Raw genomic sequence first — 19,502 nt, 5'->3', positions numbered from 1 at the left:
GACTTTGACTCCTTTTGGAAGCTGAAGACTCCTTCGGGAGATTTTGAAGACTCCTTCGTAAATCCCGTGGAATTTCCACGGGTCCTGCTAGTAATAACAATAATAGTAATAATAATAATGGTAATAATAATGTTAATAATAACAATATGATATGGTTTAACGTCACACACTCCCCCCTATCGGGAGGCTGGACGGTGCCCCTCACAGAGGGCTTTGTAGCATGGGATTTAATGAACCATGCCCTTGGTTCAACTTCGCCGGTGGCAGGATTCGAACCGCCCTCACCTCGACCTTTGCCGCAAGTATCGATCCCCTAACCCACTCAGCCATTTGGCAATGAATCAATATACATGAAGTGCAGATAATGAAAAGAACACATATTTCAAAATAACATTTACAATTGCCGAGGATAACACAAAAAAGCATGTAAGATTATTTCCATTGTGGTCCTCAAAAATTGCTTGCTTTGTTATTTGACTTTATATGAATGGATCTTTTTCAGGTCAATGAACCTGAAGGAGATGTGGCTGATCTCAAAAGTGGTGTCACTGGGCTCTCTGGTGCTCCTCTTTGGGATGACTGGGACTCTCCACCCCTGTCGTGGTGATGTCACGCCCTCACCAGAAGAAGGGGAGTCCTATAAGATCTTGATGCTCCTGCCAATATCTTCTAAAAGCCACAGGAATCTCTTCATGCCTATAGCAGAAGGTTTGGCTGAGAGGGGGCATAAGGTACTGTGTATTGTGATTCAAGTGTTGTGAATCTTTTGGCATGGGAGATATAGTCTGCACAATGTTGACATTCCTAACCTAACTTCATTAATTGGGTCAGGTCAGGTCAGGTCATATTAGGAGAACATCTTTTTTAGACTTGTACATTTTTCCCAAACTGTTCATTGATGGCTAGAGGTAAATGTAATAAAGATAACCTGTAGCATAGGGGGTACTCCAGGCAGTCTGATGCATTCAAAAACGGTCATCCTTATTCAGTATGTCACCTGATTCTTTATCAGTTTGTATTTGTGCACAATCTACAAATAATATTAGGATATTAATCATATCTGTTCTGGAAACTGTCTACATATGAAGAAAGTTGACTATCCCAATTTTTATGTATATTAACCTTTTGTTTTACTTTAATTTATTTATTTTAAACTAATGAGGACTTGGTTGCTTTCTGATATATTATGGGAACACTATAATGATTTTGGACACTAAGAAACATTACACTGAGTAAAACTAATTTAAAAACCTATGAAAATATTTAGTAGCTTACACAGGATATTTATTTATAAGACTAGTATAACACAGGTGTTATACAAGTTACTGACAGATGAGAAGTCTTACATCACAGGCATCAGCTTTTCTGTTAAGCCTAGTACACACTGAGCCTTGTGTAGTGCTGCATGAGGCAGTTGGCAGTGAATAATGCAGTGCTGAGTGTCCATATTGTCTGTGACTACCCAGCATGCTGCATTGTGTCAGTCACCTTTGAATGTTGTTGAGGGGAGGATATATGTCTTCATTGTCCAGTTCACAGTTCATAATGCAAGACATTTCTGCTGTAATTACTTCCAAACTTGCACTTCTTATTTTTATTTATAGTTTGTTTATATCCTTAAGTTCTTCCACTTGTACTCCTTGCACTTCACATTCCAAAGGCAAGGATGCTGCTGTAGTAAATCTATAGATACTTGATTTTGGCAGGGTGTATTTCTTGTATAAGCTTTGCTAAAATGCATATATTATATATCAGGTGTGATGTTCCTTCCCCCTCCATGAATTGCACTGTGTTGCAAAAGCCCACAAAACAACACATTTGGTAACATGTTGGCGCTGCACAAGGCTCATTGTATATGGTCCTTTAAATTGGTTAATGCCACCCCTCCTTGGCCCCCCACTGTCACTGTATATATAGGAGCAGCTGATAACAAGGCCTGGCAAAGCACTACTTGTACAATCATGCTCGAGCCCAGGTTCAAGCTCATGCAGAGTTTGTTTACAAACATGATTTTACATACATACAAACATATACCAAAGGCTCTTTTCCCCCTTACATGGGAGGTAGCCAAAAGACAAAGGCATAGAAACCACTCCCACCCATTCCATCCCCTACATACTCCACTCCTTTCTACCCTCTTCCCTCCTTCTTATCTTGGCACCTCCTGGATGACAGGTCATCCCTGCATCTTGTCCACTGCCCTGGGTCAGAAGCAGTGTTGCAAGACACAGTACATCCACAGCAAGGCAGCTTCATTAATTCGGCAACCCCCCCTCTCCGTCCCCTCATGCAGAAAAGGAGATGGGGAGAAATTCCTTTGGGCTGTGTCAATTTATTTCCCATGCATACTCTCTCACCCCCCATCCCCCACCCACTCCCCCTCATGCATCACAGCATCATCCATACACCACCTTTCTCCATTCACCCCTATCTTCTGTCTTTTCCTGTCCTTCCTCAACAGACATTTCCCTCTTTCCCAATGCCCCTTTTACCCCAGACTTCCATCTCATCCTAGGTCACCCCCTCATATTCACTCTTTCCACCTCTGCCTTTCACAACTCTTTTACTAATCTTTCTTCATTCCTTTCCTTGTGTCTAAACCATCCCAATACTCTCATCAACCTTATCTCCCAACTCCCTTTCCACCCCTGTTCTCCTCCTCACCTCCTCATTTCTCACTCTATCCAACCTAGTAACCCCTATCATACTTCTCAGACATTTCATCTCAAACACATTCAAACTCCTTCTCTCTTCCTCTTTTATGTTCCATGTTTCTGCCCCATACAGTGCTGTCAGCACAATCACTCCTTCATACAATCTCCTCTTAGCACCCATTCCCAAATGTCTAATTCTCATTACACTTTTAAATCCACCAAGGTATTTACTGGCTTCTCTCAATCTACATTCTACTTCCACCACCACTCTTCCCTATCCTGCCATATTCGTACCCAAGTATCTAAAACTATCCACTTCCTCCAGTTTCTCTCCCTTAATACTCACTTCCAGCCTGCTGCCACTTTCACCCCTTGTACATCTCATCACCTTACTTTTGTCCACATTTATCTTCAACTTCCTTCTTTGGCACACCTTCCCAAACTCTGTCACTAACTTCCTCAATCCCTCCTCTGATTCTGCTACAAGCGCAGTGTTGTCAGCAATCAACAACTGGCTCATCTCCCACTTTTCTCCATTTTCTTTAACCATCTTCAATCCCTGACCCACTACCCTTGTTTTCACCTCTTGCACCACCCCATCCATGTATGAATTGAACAGCCAGGGCGACATAACACATCCCTGACAAAGTCCCACCTTTATCTCAAACCACTCACTCTCTCCATTTCTGATCCTAACACAAGCTCTAGTACTCATGTAAAAACTCTTGACTGCTCTTAACAGCTTTCCTCCTATCCCATATATCTGCAGTACCTCCCACAGTGCCTTCCTGTCTACCCTGTCATAAGCCTTTTCCAGATCCATAAAGGCCCAAAAAACATCCTCACCTTTTCTTATAGCTTTTTCATATATCTTACCACAAAAATCTGATCTACACATCTCCTACCTATCCTGAAATCACACTGTTCCTCACCAATTACTCCCTCTGTTCCTCTCCTAATCCTCTCAATCAAGACCCTCCCATAAGCCTTCCTAACTACACTTAACAAGCTGATCCCTCTGAAACAACTACACTCACACTTGTCCCCCTTTCCCTTGTAAAGTGGAACTATACAGACACTCCTCCAGTCCTCCGGCACTCTACTCTCTCTTAAACAAACATTAAATAACCTCACCAGCCAGTCCACCATCACTGTACCTCCTTTCTTCAAACACTCTGCATGGCATCCATCCAACCCAGGTGCCTTACCTGCTCTCATCATCTTAACAGCTGCTTTCACTTCATCTTTCCTTATTTCTCCTCCATTTTCCTCACTCATCACAGTCATTTTCTTAGCGCTTCCCAATGCAACTACCATTCCCTCTCTATCCTCCTTCACATTTAGCAACTCCCTAAAATACTCTGCCCACCTTCCTCTCAGTGCCTTCTCTTCCATTATCATCTCTCCATCTGCACCTTTTACCTTTTCTTCTCTACTTGATTCACCTCCTCTTTCTCTCTTAATTTCTTTCCAAAAATTTGTTTTTATTACTTTCAAAATTTTCTGTCATATGCTTACCCCATTTCACATCTGCTCTCCTCTTTGTCTCCTGTATCTTATGTTTTACTTCTCTTTACTTTGTACCTCTCATATGATTTCCTCGTCCTAATTTGTAACCAATCTATTAAAGCCTGCTTCTTCTCTTCTACACCCTTCTTTGTTTCCTCATCCCACCATTCACTACTCTTTCTTCTATTTCCTCCCATCCTCCTTATTCGACACACCATCTTTCCACACCTTATGACTCCCTCCTTGAACCATCCCCATTCTCCATTCACTACTAGTTCTACTCTATCCTTCACTCCCTCCCACTCCTCTCTCAGCTTCTTCTTATACTCATTCTCCTTTTCTCTCTCATTTAAGCAGTTCACTCTAAGTACCTCCCTACCTTCTGCCCTTTTCCTCTTTCTCCACCTATTTTCCACTTTGAACTTACCTTCCACCAAAAAATGATCTGATATTCCCCCACTCTCTCCCCTTAGCACATGTACATCCTTAACTCTTCCTACTGTACTCCTGGTTACCACTATGTAGTCCATTAACAGTCTATCCACCACCCTTCCATCCACCACCCTCTCCCATGTGTACTTATGCTTGACTTTCTTCCTAAACACTGTATTTGCTATCATCAATTCTCTTTCGAGACACATCTCCACCATCAGCTCTCCACTACAATTTTTTCCTGGAACTCCATACTTCCCAATTTCTGTCTAATGGTTCATTTCCTACCCTAGGATTAAGGTCTCCCAATACAACTACATTGGTATTTCTTCCTAATTCCTGTATGCACTCATTTAAATCCATCCAAAATGCCTCCCTTTCTTCTACGCTCTTCTCACTACCAGGCCCATACACACTTATAAAAACCCACATCTCCCCAGCTTCACCTTCATCCACATTAACCTTGAAGAAACCTCCTTCCACTCCACTACATGCTTACCTATCTCTTCACTTACTAATATAGCCATCCCTTCTCTCCATTGTTCTCTCTTCACTCCTGAGAACCTCCCAACTACACTCCCAAACTCACACTCACCCCTCCCTTTCAACTTAGTTTCACTCAATGCCAACACATCCATCTTTCTTTACACAAATATACTGCCTATCTTTTCCCTTTTCCTCTCATCTGTACCTCATCCACGCACATTAAAAGACCCAAACCTTAGGGTACTGGTTGGAAAAATCCTAGACCCTCTTATGCCTTTACTTTTTTTTATGGATGTCCCCTGTGGGGCTACAGGTAGCAGGATTCCTAGCCCTATCCCCCGTCCCATTTTTTGTCACCTTGTTCGACTCAAGTGGGAAGACTTGGTGGCAGCATTCTATCCCCCACCACAGGAGAGGCAAAAAAAAAAAAAAAAAAAAAAAAAAAAAAAAAAAAAAAAATAAAAAAACGCAGAGAAATGATACAGGACAATAACAAGGGGTTTGGAGACAGCATAATGGAGGGACAGTCACAGTATAATACGTGTCATAATTTCTCTATGAACAGAGTCTTCCTCTATCACAGACAAAATGATGTGTGGCTCTGGTCTATAGGGGCACCCCATATAGACCCTAAAGTATCAACTGCATGCTATTTTGCCACAATAACATAAGGCCAATGCCCCATATGGGTATTTTAACTACTGAAAAATCACTGTGTTATTTGCAGGCAACAAGCTAGGGATTTCTGGGTTATGGGATTCATACTTAGTATGTTTGTTAGAAATTATGAAGAACTGTAATTTCATTAATACTGGCCATGTCAGGTTGATACCAAGTATTCTAGAAAAACATTTACATATTTTTTTAGTTGACATGCATGGGAGAGGTCATGGTTGTCAATTTAGAAAAAAGATATGACAATATTATTATTGTTGTAAGATATCAACCATATTTGGATGCTATAATGAAAGTTATTTTGAACTAATACCTAGACAACTCCACAGGTGACGATGCTTAGCAATCATCCTCCAGCCTCCAGCCATGCTAATGTGCATGAGATTTACCACAAATTCGAACCCTTAAATGACAGAAACTTCAATCCATTTATTACGCTGAATGGGACCCCATTCATCATAGAGGACCCTGTGGATGTTGTGAGGAATTTCACAAAGTACATATACACAATTCCAGAAATTCTCGAGGTCTACGAGAGAAGGCACGAGTTCAACGTCGTCATTCTTAGTGCCTACCTTAATGACGTACGTCAATGTGTGAAACTTTTTCTTTAATGTCTGATTGGTAACTGGGTTGTGATTTATGACCATATTGGTGATGGATTTGTCATGCATTTCTCATTGTAAATGAAGCAGTAAGGGTAAATCAGCTTTGGCTCTTGGGTTCTGCTGTGAAGGCACTGTCTCTTGGTGCATTGCCTCTGATCCTTTTAGTGGGCATCCATATGGAGTAAAGATGAAAAAGTTAACAAGGAGAGGGAAGGGCAGGTGCATGCCTTGGCTGGCTTTCTTATAAGAGGTGGAGAAGACTTTTGGTATATAGAATAGATTACTCAGTAAATTATTTCTTTCCAGGTGATGTTCCCATTTGTGGAGGGAAACCCCCTCATCATCTTGGTTCCCCAAGGATTGGACCACAGACTCTCAGCCTTAATGGGCAATGTTCTCAATCCAGCATATGTCATTCCACCCAAAAGCCAGTTCCAACTGTCATTGAACCTGCTGGGAAGGATGAAAAACATCTTCTCCCACATCAGCTCACCTTATATGAACTCCATACTGTCTGTTATTCCAGCTGCACAAGAGGAGGTACTATTGTTGCAGACACTCAGATCTGATCTAAAATGTTTCAGAACTATGCAAAAATTAGATTTTGTGATTATCTGTAATCTATATATAACATTTTAATTTTTTCTTATTAATTTATTCTATATACCTGATGTGGTGGTTATTCAGGAGGAGCCAAGAAAAAGGGAGGGAAGGGTGGTGAATGGGAGTGTAGTATATGGGGATGAAATGAGTGGGAATTGATTTATGCCTTTAATATTGGCTACCTCCCTTGTAAGTTGTAAACAGTAACAAAAATGGGAAGAGGATAGGACTAGGCATCCTACTCTCTGTAGCCCCAAAGGGGACATTCCCAAAAATAAACAAAGGCATAAAAGGGTCTGGGAGGAGTTTTCCAACCAGAACCCTAAGGTTTGGGTCTTTTCATGTGCGTGGATGTGGTACAGATGAGAGTAAAAGGGAAGAGATAGGTAGTATGTTTTTGAGAAGAAAAATGGATGTGCTCACATTCAGTTAAAAGGGAGGAGTGAGTTTGAGTTTGGGAGTGTAGTTGGGAGGGTGTCAGGAGTGAAGAGAGGACAAGGGAGAGAAGGGGTGGCTATACTAGTAAGTGAAGAGATAGGTAAGTGTGTGATGGAGTGGAAGGAGGTTTCTTCAAGGTTAATGTGGATAAGGTGAAACTGGGAAAGGAGATGTGGGACTTTGTAAGTGTATATGGGCCTGGTAGTGAGATGAGTGTAGAGGAAAGGGAGGCTTTTTGGATAGATTTAAATGAGTTCATAGAGGATATAAGAAGAATGTCAGTGTAGTGGTATTGGGAGATATCAGTGCTAGGGTAGGAGATGAACCAATAGACAAAGTGATTGGGAAGTGTAGAGTGCCAGGAAAAAATGATAGTGGAGAGTTGATGGTGGAGATTGTCTAGAAAGAGAATTGATGATAGCAGACACAGTGTTTAGGAAGAAAGTCAAGCATAAGTACACATGGGAGAGGGTGGTGGATGAAAGGGTGGTAGATAGGACTCTAATGGACTATAGAGTGGTAACCAAGAGAAGAGTAGGAAGAGTTTTGGATATACATGTTCTTAGGGGAGAGAGTTGGGGAAAATCAGATAACTTTTTGGTGGAAGTTAACTTGAGAGTGGAGGATAGATGGAGAAAGAGGAAAAGGACAGAAGGTAAAGAGGTGTTTGGAGTAAGCTGCTTAAATGAGAAAGAATAGGAGGAGTACAAGAAGAAGCTGAGAGAAGAGTGGGAGGGAGTGAAGGATAGAGTAGAACTAGGAGTGGAGGAGGAATGGAAATGTTTCAAGGAGGGAGTCTTAAGGTGTGCAAAGATGGTGTGTGGAACAGGGAGAATGGGAGGAAATAGAAGGAAGAGTAGTGAGTGGTGACAGTAAACAGAGGAAAGTCCTATCCTACACTATATTGTGATATGTCTCATACATTACACATTTGTAATCCCTCTTGAGGTACATTATTTTCCTCAAAATACATTAATCTAGCAGTACCCAGTGAAGGAACCTGTAGTTTGTGGGAGGAGGGTATTAGTAGGGTAGTTACAAGAAAATGTGGTTAAAAAAAATTAAATTCCAAGGGGGCACTTGCCCCCCTGCTCCCCTAGAGGCTACAGCCCTGATATATATATATATATATATATATAGATATATATATATATATATATATATATATATATATATATACAATCAACTCTCAATTATTGCAAGGGTTATGTTGCTGGAGACATTGTGTTATTCAAAACTGCATTAGTTAAACATATTTTTCCCATAGGAAATAATGGTAATAGGGGGGTAGGTTCCTGGACACTGGGAAAGCCTTGTCTATTTTGGGATTTTGTTACTCTGAACTTTAAATAGCACATTATTGAAACATTTGTAGGTTACAGAAACAACAAAAACATACATTCTTTGTATTTTTTTGTAGTACACAGTTATTTATTCTATGTGCGCACTTGTCACAAGCCTCACTTGCCTCTTCCTCCAACTCCCGGGCACTCATCACTAGCTGCTCTTGTCCCCAGCCACTCTCCAGCTCACTTGCCTCTTCCTCAGACTCCCACTGTCCTTCCTCACCCCACTGTCCTTCCTCAACCCGCTCTCCTTCCTCTTCCTTCACTGGCTTTATTTTGAAGAACTGACGTAGTTTTGTCTGCGTTGTCACTTTTTTCTTTTGAGCTAGCATGATTTTGTAGCAGTTTACGTTAGCCATGACACCGTTTTCTTTTTTGTTTTGGTGTGGAACAGAAAACGAGAGTTTACAATCTATACATTATTAATTTCTCTGTAACAATTTTTCAAGCTTTTATGACTTATAATCATGGTCCATATACTTAAAAATTAGTTTACCATTAATCGTGGGTTGGTTACACTATTTTCTTTTTTGTTTTCGTGTAGAACAGAAAAGGAGAGTTTACAATCTCTAACTAAATTATTCATTTCTCTGTAAAAAAAATTCAAGCCTTTATGACTTATAATCACAGTCCATACATTTAAAAACTAGTTTACCAATAATTGTGGGTTGGTGACACCATTTTCTTTTTTGATTTGGTGTAGAACAGAAAACGAAAGTTTACAATCTCTAGATTATTCATTTCTCTGTAACAATTTTTCAAGCTTTTATGATTTCTTAGGAGCACTTTACTGTGAGGTGGAAGGACACTTGGGTGCCATAGTAGAGTAAACTTGTATACAAACACTTCCAATCACAGTGTGGGCCAGCTTTAGACTGAGATCAAAACAGTGTGGGAGACTGACCGCACGGAGGTCCTCTCTCTCTCAGTGCTCTTACCACCAAATTCAAAGCGTGTTAAATCGAAATTGTCGTGTTATTAAAAATTTTTCCTTCAAAATTAACTTGTGTTAAATAAAAAATGTGTTAAACTTGTGTTAATTGAGAGTTGATTGTATTTATATATATATGCAACAATAATCACAATATGGTGTATTTACCTAGTTGTATTTTATGGGAAGGGGAGCTATGCTCATGGTGGGACTTTGCCAGGGATGTGTTATGTCACCTTGGTTGTTCAATTTATACATGGATGGTGTGGTGCAAGAGGTAAATGCAAGGGTAGTGGGTCAGGGATTGGAGATGGTTAAAGAAAATGGAGAAAAGTGGGAGATAACCCAGTTGTTGTTTGCTGATAACACTGTGCTTGTAGCAGGATCAGAGGAGGGATTGAAGAAGTAAGTGACAGTGTTTGGGAAGGTATGTAAAAGAAGGAAGTTGAAGATAAATGTGGGTAAAAGTAAGGTGATGACATGTAAAAGGGGAGAAAGTGGCAGCCAACTGGAAGTGAGCATTAAGGGAGAGAGACTTTAGATACTTGGGTATGAATGTGGCATTAAAGGGAGGAGTGGAGGTGGAGGTAGAATGTAGATTAAAAGAAACAAGTAAATGCCTTGGTGGATTAAAAAGTGTAATGAGAAATAGACATTTGGGAATGGATGCTAAGAGGAGATTGTATGAAGGAGTGATTGTGCCGACAGCACTGTATGGGAAAGAAACATGGAACATAAGAGAGGAGGAGTTTGAATGTGTTTGAGATGAGGTGCCTGAGAATTATGATAGAGGTTACTTGGTTGGATAGAGTAAGAAATGAGGAGGTGAGGAGGAGAAAGGGGTGGAAAGGGAATTGGGAGATAGGGCTGATGAAAGAGTATTGGGATGATTTGGACACATGGAAAGAATTAGTGAAGAAAGATTGGTAAAAGAGGTGTGGAAGGCAGAGGTGGAAGGAAGGAACATGAGGGGGTGACCAAGGATGAGATAGATGGATGGGGCAAAAGGGACATTGGGAAAGAGGGGAATGTCTGTTAAAGAAGGAAGGGAGAAGACAGAAGATAGAAGAATGGTTGTGTATGGATGATGCTGTGATGCATGAAAGGGAGTGGGGGGGGAATGGGGGGTGGGTGAGGGAGTATCTGTGAAAAATGAATTGATGCAGCCCAAAGGGATTTCTCCCTGTCTTCTCCATTTCTGCATGAGGGGATGGAGGGGGGGGGGTGTCACCGATTTAATCAAGTGGCCTTGCTGTGGATGTGCAGTGTCTTACAACACTGCTTCTGACCCAGGGCAGTGGGTGAGATGCAGGGATGATCCATCATCCAAGAGGAGCCAAGAGAAGAGGGAGGGAGGGGGGTGGATGGGAATGGAGTATGTGGGGATGGAATGGGTGGGAGTGGGTTTTATGCTTTTTTTTTGGCTACCTCCCTTATAAGGGGGAAAAGCCTTTGGTGTATGTATAGATTTTGTAGTTTTTTGTGGTGATTGTTTGAGAGCTCCTCATTTTAGAGAGACCTACTACATCAAAATACTAGAAAGTACTGATAGTATTTGGGTTTTTATAGATTTTGGAACTGTTCCACATATTGAAGATTTCCTCATTTTTGAGAGACCATTGTATAATCCTTGTTTTATACATTAGCTATCCAAGATATTTCCTTCACTTCCGGCTATTGAGGAAATGCGGAGGAATGTAAGTCTTGCCCTGCTGAACACAGACTACTGCCTGGAGGGGGCAGTTCCCCTCCTGCCCTCGCAGATTCAGATTGGATGTCTCCAGTGCCACTCAGGGAGGCCACTGCCACAGGTACAAAGTGAACAAAACAAACCTGATTTTTATCACCCCCCCCTCTCTCTCTCTCCCTCTCTTTTGTTTTGCTCTGCCTGTTGCTCTTGTTTTCATTTTTTTGCCCTGACCTCTTATTGCTCCTTCATTCTGTCCTAACAGATACTCTCTTTTTTTTCTGTTCCTATTTCTATTCTAATTTTTACTATCATATCACCTCTATCTTTTCACTCCTCCAATATGGATAGTTTCAATTTCTTCAGTCCCTCTTCATGCATCTTGTTAGGGAGACTGGGGGGGGTCACTCTAGTTACTGCCCTTTGTATTCTCTATTTTCTTATATATATTTTTCTTTTTATGTGGTTACCATACCATTGCTGCATATTGCAATCTGGGGTGGATCAGTTTTTTTTTTTTTTTTTATTATATCCTCATTGGTATAATGAAATGTTACTTGTGTTCATTAAAAATTTATGTAGCTCTACAGTTATTCTATTTATATGATTTTCTGATGATATATTGAAATGACCAAATCTGTTTTGTCCTTTGCTTTTGTGATTCTATTGTCTTCCCAATGATCCCAAGAGATTGAGTACTTCCCTCACTATCTATATTACATTTATTACTATTTATTATTATAATTTTATTTAATATATTATTATTTATTTATTATTTATCTATTTATTATTATTATTATTATTATTATTATTTATTTATTATTATTCATTACATTGATTACTTCCATCACATTTATATCTGTTAAACCTGGTTTTTGCTCCCCCTACTTATCCTCAAAAAGTTGAAGTCTTCATTCATTATTTCTGCTTGAGCTGAGGCCTCTTCAAAGACTTCACTGTTTACTATTAACTTGGTGATTTCTCCCCTGTGTCTCAATTTACCATTTATGAACCAGTAAAATAGTTTTGGTTCATCTTTGCCTTTTTCTACTACAGTTCTTTCGAAGTTCCTTTCTTCCTCCTAGTGAATTCTGGTGTGTGTGTGTATTTGTAATTTTTTTTTATTATTTCTTTTTTTTTGCTAGAGCAAAAAATGGTCTCTTGTTGGCATACTGCTTTGTATTTGGAAATTGTTTTGGTATAATTTGCAGGAATGTAGAACACAGTGTCTCAAAGAAAATGAGTTATAATAACAAGACATAAATGCCAACATGAGGCTTTTCAGTCCATAACAAGGCTTGCCCTTGATTGCAGGAATTGTTGCAATGGATTGAGGGAGCAGGAAATACAGGGGTAATTTACTTCAGTCTTGGGTCATTGGTTCGGGTCCATTTCATGCCAAAGAAGTTCCTAGATATCTTTCTTGCTGCCTTTGCCATGCTCCCCTATCGAGTCATCTGGAAGCATGATGGGGAGATGGAGGGTGTTCCGGACAACATCTTGCTTGGGAAGTGGCTCCCCCAGCAGGACATTCTGGGTAGGTGGAATGGTTGACAAGGATAATTCTGTGGCCAAAGATCTGTTCTGATAAAATTATGTACACAAAATCAAGCTAATTCCTTTTATGTTGCAAAATGAAATACTATGACAAAGTAATGATGGACTAACAAATAGTTGCAATAATGGCTCTTGGGATGATGAAATTTGTCTTTATGCTGGAAGGTGTCATTAACATAGGCATCTCAGTGTGGTTCTTGTATATAGTATATAAAGTAAGAGTGTTCTTTGTTTCTCTCTCAGCTCATGAAAATGTGAAAGTGTTTATCACCCACGGAGGGTACCTAAGCCTTATGGAGGGGCTCTACCATGCCACCCCCCTCCTTGCCCTTCCTGTCACTTCGGACCAACCACGGAATTCCAAAGTCATCCTTGAGAAGGGCTTTGGCCTTGCCCTCAACTGGAAGGACCTGACAGCAAAACAGGTCGTTGATGCTGTGACGGAGATAATGAACAATTCAAGGTGGGGTTTAACTTGTTTCCCATAATTGATTTTATTTCATTTACCCTGCCACACTGATCTATAGATTAAACAGCCTTGATCGACCAAGTACCCTTGGGTCCTGCAAGGTGAATGTCAGAAAGAAGAGAGCTCAGAGCTCATATATGACCAATCTATGGGTAATGCTGTGACCTTACAGACACACACACACACACACTTCAACGAACGGACGGCTTAGAAGACGTTCTGAAGAAAAAGTGAAATTTCGTGGATCCCAAAGCAAAGGAAGTACCTATTGTATTTACAGGGTGAGGGGGAAATTGCTCGTGGTGTAGGGAAAGTAAAGAAAAAGGAGAAGGGGAGGGATTACTGAGGGAAATGGAAGGAAATGAGGAAGGTGAGGACTTGGCCCAGGCAGGCAGACGAAATCTAAACAAACGAGGTCCGGACCAATTTAGCGATGACGAAATGTCTAACAAAAATGTAAAGATTAGAAGTATAGATAAGAGCAATACAGTAGAAAATGATGAGAATATTTCCCAGGGATTTAAAGAGGGTGGGGGGGGGACACAAACCCCCCCCGATTAACAAGACTAGAAGAGAAACTCGATAAGATGATGGAGCACTGGGAACTTAGGTTCGGTCACGTTAACAACATTGTGCAGAGGGTTGAAAAATTGGAAGAACTAGAGAAGGCAAACAAAAACTTAACTAAGGAAATTGAAGAATTAAGAAAACAGTTAAAAGAAGTAAAAGAAGAGAATAAAGTCTTAAAGGAGAATAATAAGGAGAACAAGGAGGGTTGGAAAAAAATCAAAGAAAATAGCAAAGTTGCATTCACTGACATAATCAAACAGCAAATGAATGAACAAACTGAAGACTCAGTTATTAAAATGATGAGACAGAAGGAGAATATAGTAAGAGACTTAGCAGATAGAAAGAAATGTATAATTATATTAGGAATGGAAGAGAAACATAACCCAGATAGAACCACAAGAACCAAAGAGGAAAATGAAAAAGTAAGAAATTTACTAGAATTAGTTCAGGAAGATGAGCCAGAAATAATGAAACAAATCAAAGAGAAATTCAGGCTTGGGAAATATAGTACAGACAAGACCAGACCAATTAAGATTAAATTCAGGTCACAAACGACGGCAGAGAATATCTTATCCAAAACAGGGAAACTAGCAACAAGTGAACAATATAAAAAGGTATGGATAAAAAGGGAAATGAATAAAGAGGAAAGAGAGGAGGAAATAAGGAATAGACATGAAGCTAAGACAAAAAACGAGGCCAGAACAGAGACAGAAAAACAAGAATTCTACTGGAGAGTAGTGAATATGAAATTGAAGAAATGGAACATAAAAGAGAGAAACACAAAAGAAACAGAGAATACAATGGAAATAACAGAAAGTTAAGAGTATCCTACACAAATATAGATGGATTAATAACAGGACTGAATGAACTGAACAAATATCTGAAAGAAAAAGATCTGGACATAATGGGAATTGTTGAGACAAAATTAAAAGGCCCACTACCACCCAACAGCATAGGACACAATGCATATAATTATTGGATTAGAAACAGAAAGATAAAACAAGGGGGTGGAGTTATGTTCCTGACGTGAAGAGAGTCACATATGGGAAGAATAGAGTAGAGATGATTATGATAGAAGTAGAAGATAGAGATAAGAAGAGCAGAAAGTTTGTAATAAACTACGTGCCCCCACAAACAGCCTCATGGGAAGAGAATGAACATAAAAGCATGTTAGAAGAGACAAGAGTAACACTAAACGAGATAATGGAAGATGGAGGAAGAATAGTTATGATGGGCGACTATAATTGCAAAGAAATATGCTGGGAAGAGATGACCGTAAAGGGTGGAGAAGACTCATGGGGAAGTGTTCTACTTGAGATGATTATTGACCACACAATGACACAATGGATCCAAGAGAACACTAGGTATAGAAATGAAGAAGAACCATTGAGATTAGACCTAATAATCACATCAGAACCTAAAATAGTGGAAAAGATAGAATACCAGGCACCAATATGCAAAAGTGACCACATATTGATAGAACTAGAACTAAATGAGAAAAAATACAAGAAAAGAAATGAACAATATAGAAAAGGAAGATTGATGTATGAAAAAACAAATTTTGATAAAATAAGAGAATTCTTCCAAAATGAAAACTGGGAAAGAATACACAAAGAAGATACAACAGTAGAAGAGAAATGGAATATTTTGACAAAAATCTATAAAGGAGTAGAAAAGTATGTCCCAAGACAAAAACAAGAAAAAGAATATGTAAAATGCTGGTACAACAAAAGTTGTAGGGAGATAAAAGACAAAAGAGACAAAGCTTGGACCAAATTGAAGAAAAACAAAAGACCAGAAAAATGGAAAATATATACTTGCTATAGAAATGAATATGTACAAGCATGCAGAGAGGAAAAGAGAAAATATGAAAAAGATGTCATAGAAAAATGTAAAGATCAACCAAAACTATTCTACAGATTTGTAAACAACAAACTGAAAAACAAACAAGATTTGGAGAAATTAAGACAAGGAGGAGTTGAATACACAGAGGAAATTGAAATGGCAGAAATTATGAACAAACATTTTAAATCAGTGTTTACAAGGGAGAACATACAACCTGAAGAGATCGAATGGAAAGAGAAAGTCCCCCCTATGAAAGAAATAGAAGTAACAAAGAATGAAATATTGAACCACTTGAGTAATCTTGATGTCAGAAAATCACATGGACCAGATGAAATAGCAAACTGGATTTTGAAAGAATGCAGGAATGAACTAGCAGACATAATACATAGCATAATAAACAGTTCCTTGAAAGAAGGTAAAGTTCCAGAAGATTGGAAAAAAGCAAATATAGTACCTATATATAAAGGAGGAAATAAAGAAGACCCTAACAACTATAGGCCAGTCTCTCTAACAAGTACAATAGCAAAAATTTGTGAAAGAATTGTCAAAAATAGATGGGTAAAATATTTAGAAAAAAACAACGTGCTCAATCCAAGGCAATTTGGATTCAGACAAGGACGATCATGCGTCACCAATTTAATATGTTTCTATTCAAGACTAATAGATATAATACAAGAAAGAGATGGATGGGCAGATTGTGCATTTCTAGACCTAAAAAAAGCTTTTGACAAAGTACCACATAAGAAGTTGCTTAAGAAATTAGAAACTGAAGGAGGAATACAGGGCAAACTGCTAAATTGGATGGAAGACATTTTGCAAGAAAGAAAAATGAGAGTAGTGATAAGAGATCAACACTCAAAATGGGATGAAGTAATAAGCGGTGTTCCACAAGGAACAGTTCTGGCCCCAATAATGTTTGCTATATATATTAATGATATGGATGAAGGAATTGAAAGCTATATGAGCTTTTTTGCAGATGATGCAAAACTATTGAAAAAAGTGAACACGGAAGAAGATTGTGAATCACTACAAAGAGATCTAAATATAGTACAGGAATGGAGTAGGAAGTGGGAGATGGAGTTCAATACAAAGAAGTGTAGTATAATGGAATTTGGAAAAAGTAAAAACAGAATAACAGGATCATATAAATTGGGAGAAGGAATAAAAAAAGTAGAAAATGAAAAGGACCTGGGAGTCATTGTTATGAATAATATGTCACCTGAAAAACATATAAATAAGATTTTTGGAGAAACCTATAATTTAATAAGAACAATCAAAGTGGCATTTACATACCTGGATGAAGAAATGGTGAAGAAAGTTCTAATCACCCTGATAAGACCAAGATGGAATATGCAGCAACGATATGGTCGCCAAGTGCAAAAAAATGCATAAAAAAACTTGAAAGAATACAAAGAGCAATTACAAAATTGGCACCAACACTCTCAAAACTATCATATGAAGAGACACTAGCAAAACTTGAACTACAGACACTAGAGCAAAGAAGAGAGAGAGGAGATTTGATAGCTATTTACAGAATCATGAAAGGCATAGAAATTACTGATAGAGAGAATCTGATAAAATGGGATGACAGAAATACAAGAGGACATGGAAAGAAAATAAAAAAAGACAGCTATAGAAGAGATGTGATAAAGAACAGCTTTCCTCACAGAGTAATAGACAGTTGGAACAAGTTAGATGAGAAAGTGGTGTGTGCAAAAACAATACATGAATTTAAAAATAGTTTAGATAAAATGAGATATGAAAACGGGACACCACGAGCATAGCTCCCCTTCCCGTAAAATACAACTAGGTAAATACACACACTCAACTCCCTGTCCATGAGAGTTGGAGTAATGACTCACAGCACAGCGATACTGAAATTATTTCAGCCATGGGCGGGATTTGAACCTGGACCTCCGTAGTGGCAGCCGGGAACTCTACAAACTGTGCCATCAAGTGTGTGTGTGTGTGCATGTATACATGCATTTCATGACTAGAATTATGTAAGAAATGTCATCACACATATATGCTGACCTTAGGTTGGTTCTCTCTCATCCTTTGCAGGTACAAGGAAAAGACAGCAGAGGTTTCCTCCTGCTTGCAGGACCAGCCAGAGATGCCTCTGGAGCGTGCTCTCTGGTGGACAGAGTATGTCATTCGGCACCAGGGTGCGCCTGCTTTGGCCTCTCCAGGGGCCGATCTCTCATGGACAGAGTACCTCCTTCTTGATGTCCTTTTTGTACTTGAAGTGATTCTATTTCTTGTGGTATGGCTGATGTACAAACTCAAGGGAAAGATTGCTGTTTGGCTCTCCAGCAAGAAAAAAGCAAAGACTGAGTAAAGATAAAATATGAAATGAAATATAAAAAAAAGGAGAGGAGATAGAATAAACCAAAATGAAGAATAAAATGGAGACAATTGTGCAAGTGCATGTTTTCATGGCTTCATGTGTTGGAACTTTACTCTTGAGTTGTCCGAGTTCTTGTATTTGACATCAAGATATACTTCCAATGAACTTACCAATGACAAAGGATAACCACACATGCAAATGAAAGAATATCTTTTTTTTTTCTAAATAAAAATATACTAAATCATAGACAAAAGAAAACAAATAATAAACATATAAATAGAAACTTACATATTAAAATATTGTACAAAGTAAGTGATCATTCAGGATGAGCACTTGCAGGTAGTTGTACTAAAACATATGGGAAATGCTTGAGTGCAGAAAAGCAATGAGTATGCATGAATACAAAGTTGAAATGAATTTGCACAGAATTGAATGAGGCTACAACATCGAAGAAGGTATTCAAGCCCTGTGCACTAAAAGATGAATTGATAGAAACATAATATGTATGAAAAGATACTCCAGTTGTTCTTGGGTCTGCTGTCCCATTGGTGCCATAACCAAACCTCTCCAGTCTCTGGTCTTGTACAGTATCTTCTCAATCAATGATATATGGTCCTAGTTCTCGATCATCTTTCCTGATATTGTCTGCCCATCTGTAATGGGGTCTGCACAGTGGTCTGAATCCAACAACTCTTCCATTCATTCTAGTATGTGTAATAAACCTGACCCAAGTAAAGAGGAGACAAGTTCTCAATAGTAAATGTAAATCAAGGAGGATGAGCACTTATGCTCTCAGTCAAGGCTCATGTAGTGCCAGTATATGCTAGGTGTACAAAGGAAGTCTTTTCTAGTGAATTCAGTATGAGCATTTGTAGCCTTTGGGATTTAATCCAATCAAGAACTATCCTGACGTAAAATCCAAAGAATATACAGCCGTTCCCAGGGAGATGTATGGAATTAGGGAGTGTACAAGATTAAATAGTGCAATGTATAATTACAGATAGACTTATTGTATCATCTGTACAAATGGCCTGTTTGACAATAATCATTGATGGGTTCTTCTCTGTAGGAATAATTTAACACAAAGAAAAGGAATTCACTTACAAATTAAATTTTTGGAAGGAATTGTCTAAAAAAAAAAAAAAAAAAAAAGGGATATTGGAGAATCGTGTTCATACCAGAATATATATATATACATGTATTTTATTACTAACAATACTCATACTCGGTAATGAAGGGTCATCCCTGCAGTGGTCGGAAGACAGGGATGACACTTCATCCCCAAGAACCTAAGATGAAAGGGAAACAGATGGGAGTGGGATAGGTGCATGGCTTGGTTGGC

At 39.0% G+C, this 19,502-nt stretch overlaps 1 protein-coding gene across 1 annotated transcript in view; it reads left to right on the top strand.

Moving 5' to 3' along the window:
* Positions 1-18,182, top strand: part of LOC143033867 (UDP-glucosyltransferase 2-like) — a 31,862-nt gene extending 13,680 nt beyond the window's left edge. The window contains exons 2-8 of the mRNA XM_076199433.1: positions 503-731; positions 6,086-6,340; positions 6,671-6,904; positions 11,329-11,493; positions 12,684-12,906; positions 13,170-13,389; positions 17,875-18,182. Coding sequence (XP_076055548.1) covers positions 507-731; positions 6,086-6,340; positions 6,671-6,904; positions 11,329-11,493; positions 12,684-12,906; positions 13,170-13,389; positions 17,875-18,151 — 1,599 coding nt within the window. The 5' untranslated portion in view covers positions 503-506 and the 3' untranslated portion in view covers positions 18,152-18,182. The remainder of the gene's footprint in view (positions 1-502; positions 732-6,085; positions 6,341-6,670; positions 6,905-11,328; positions 11,494-12,683; positions 12,907-13,169; positions 13,390-17,874) is intronic.
* Positions 18,183-19,502: the final 1,320 nt, after the last annotated feature.

The sequence above is a fragment of the Oratosquilla oratoria genome, chromosome 16 (assembly GCF_046742065.1).
Source record: "Oratosquilla oratoria isolate Oo_2021 chromosome 16, ASM4674206v1, whole genome shotgun sequence".
NCBI classification, from domain to species: Eukaryota; Metazoa; Arthropoda; class Malacostraca; order Stomatopoda; family Squillidae; genus Oratosquilla; species Oratosquilla oratoria.
The sequence above is the reverse complement of the archived record's forward strand: the minus strand, read 5'-3'. Positions and strand labels throughout refer to the sequence as shown.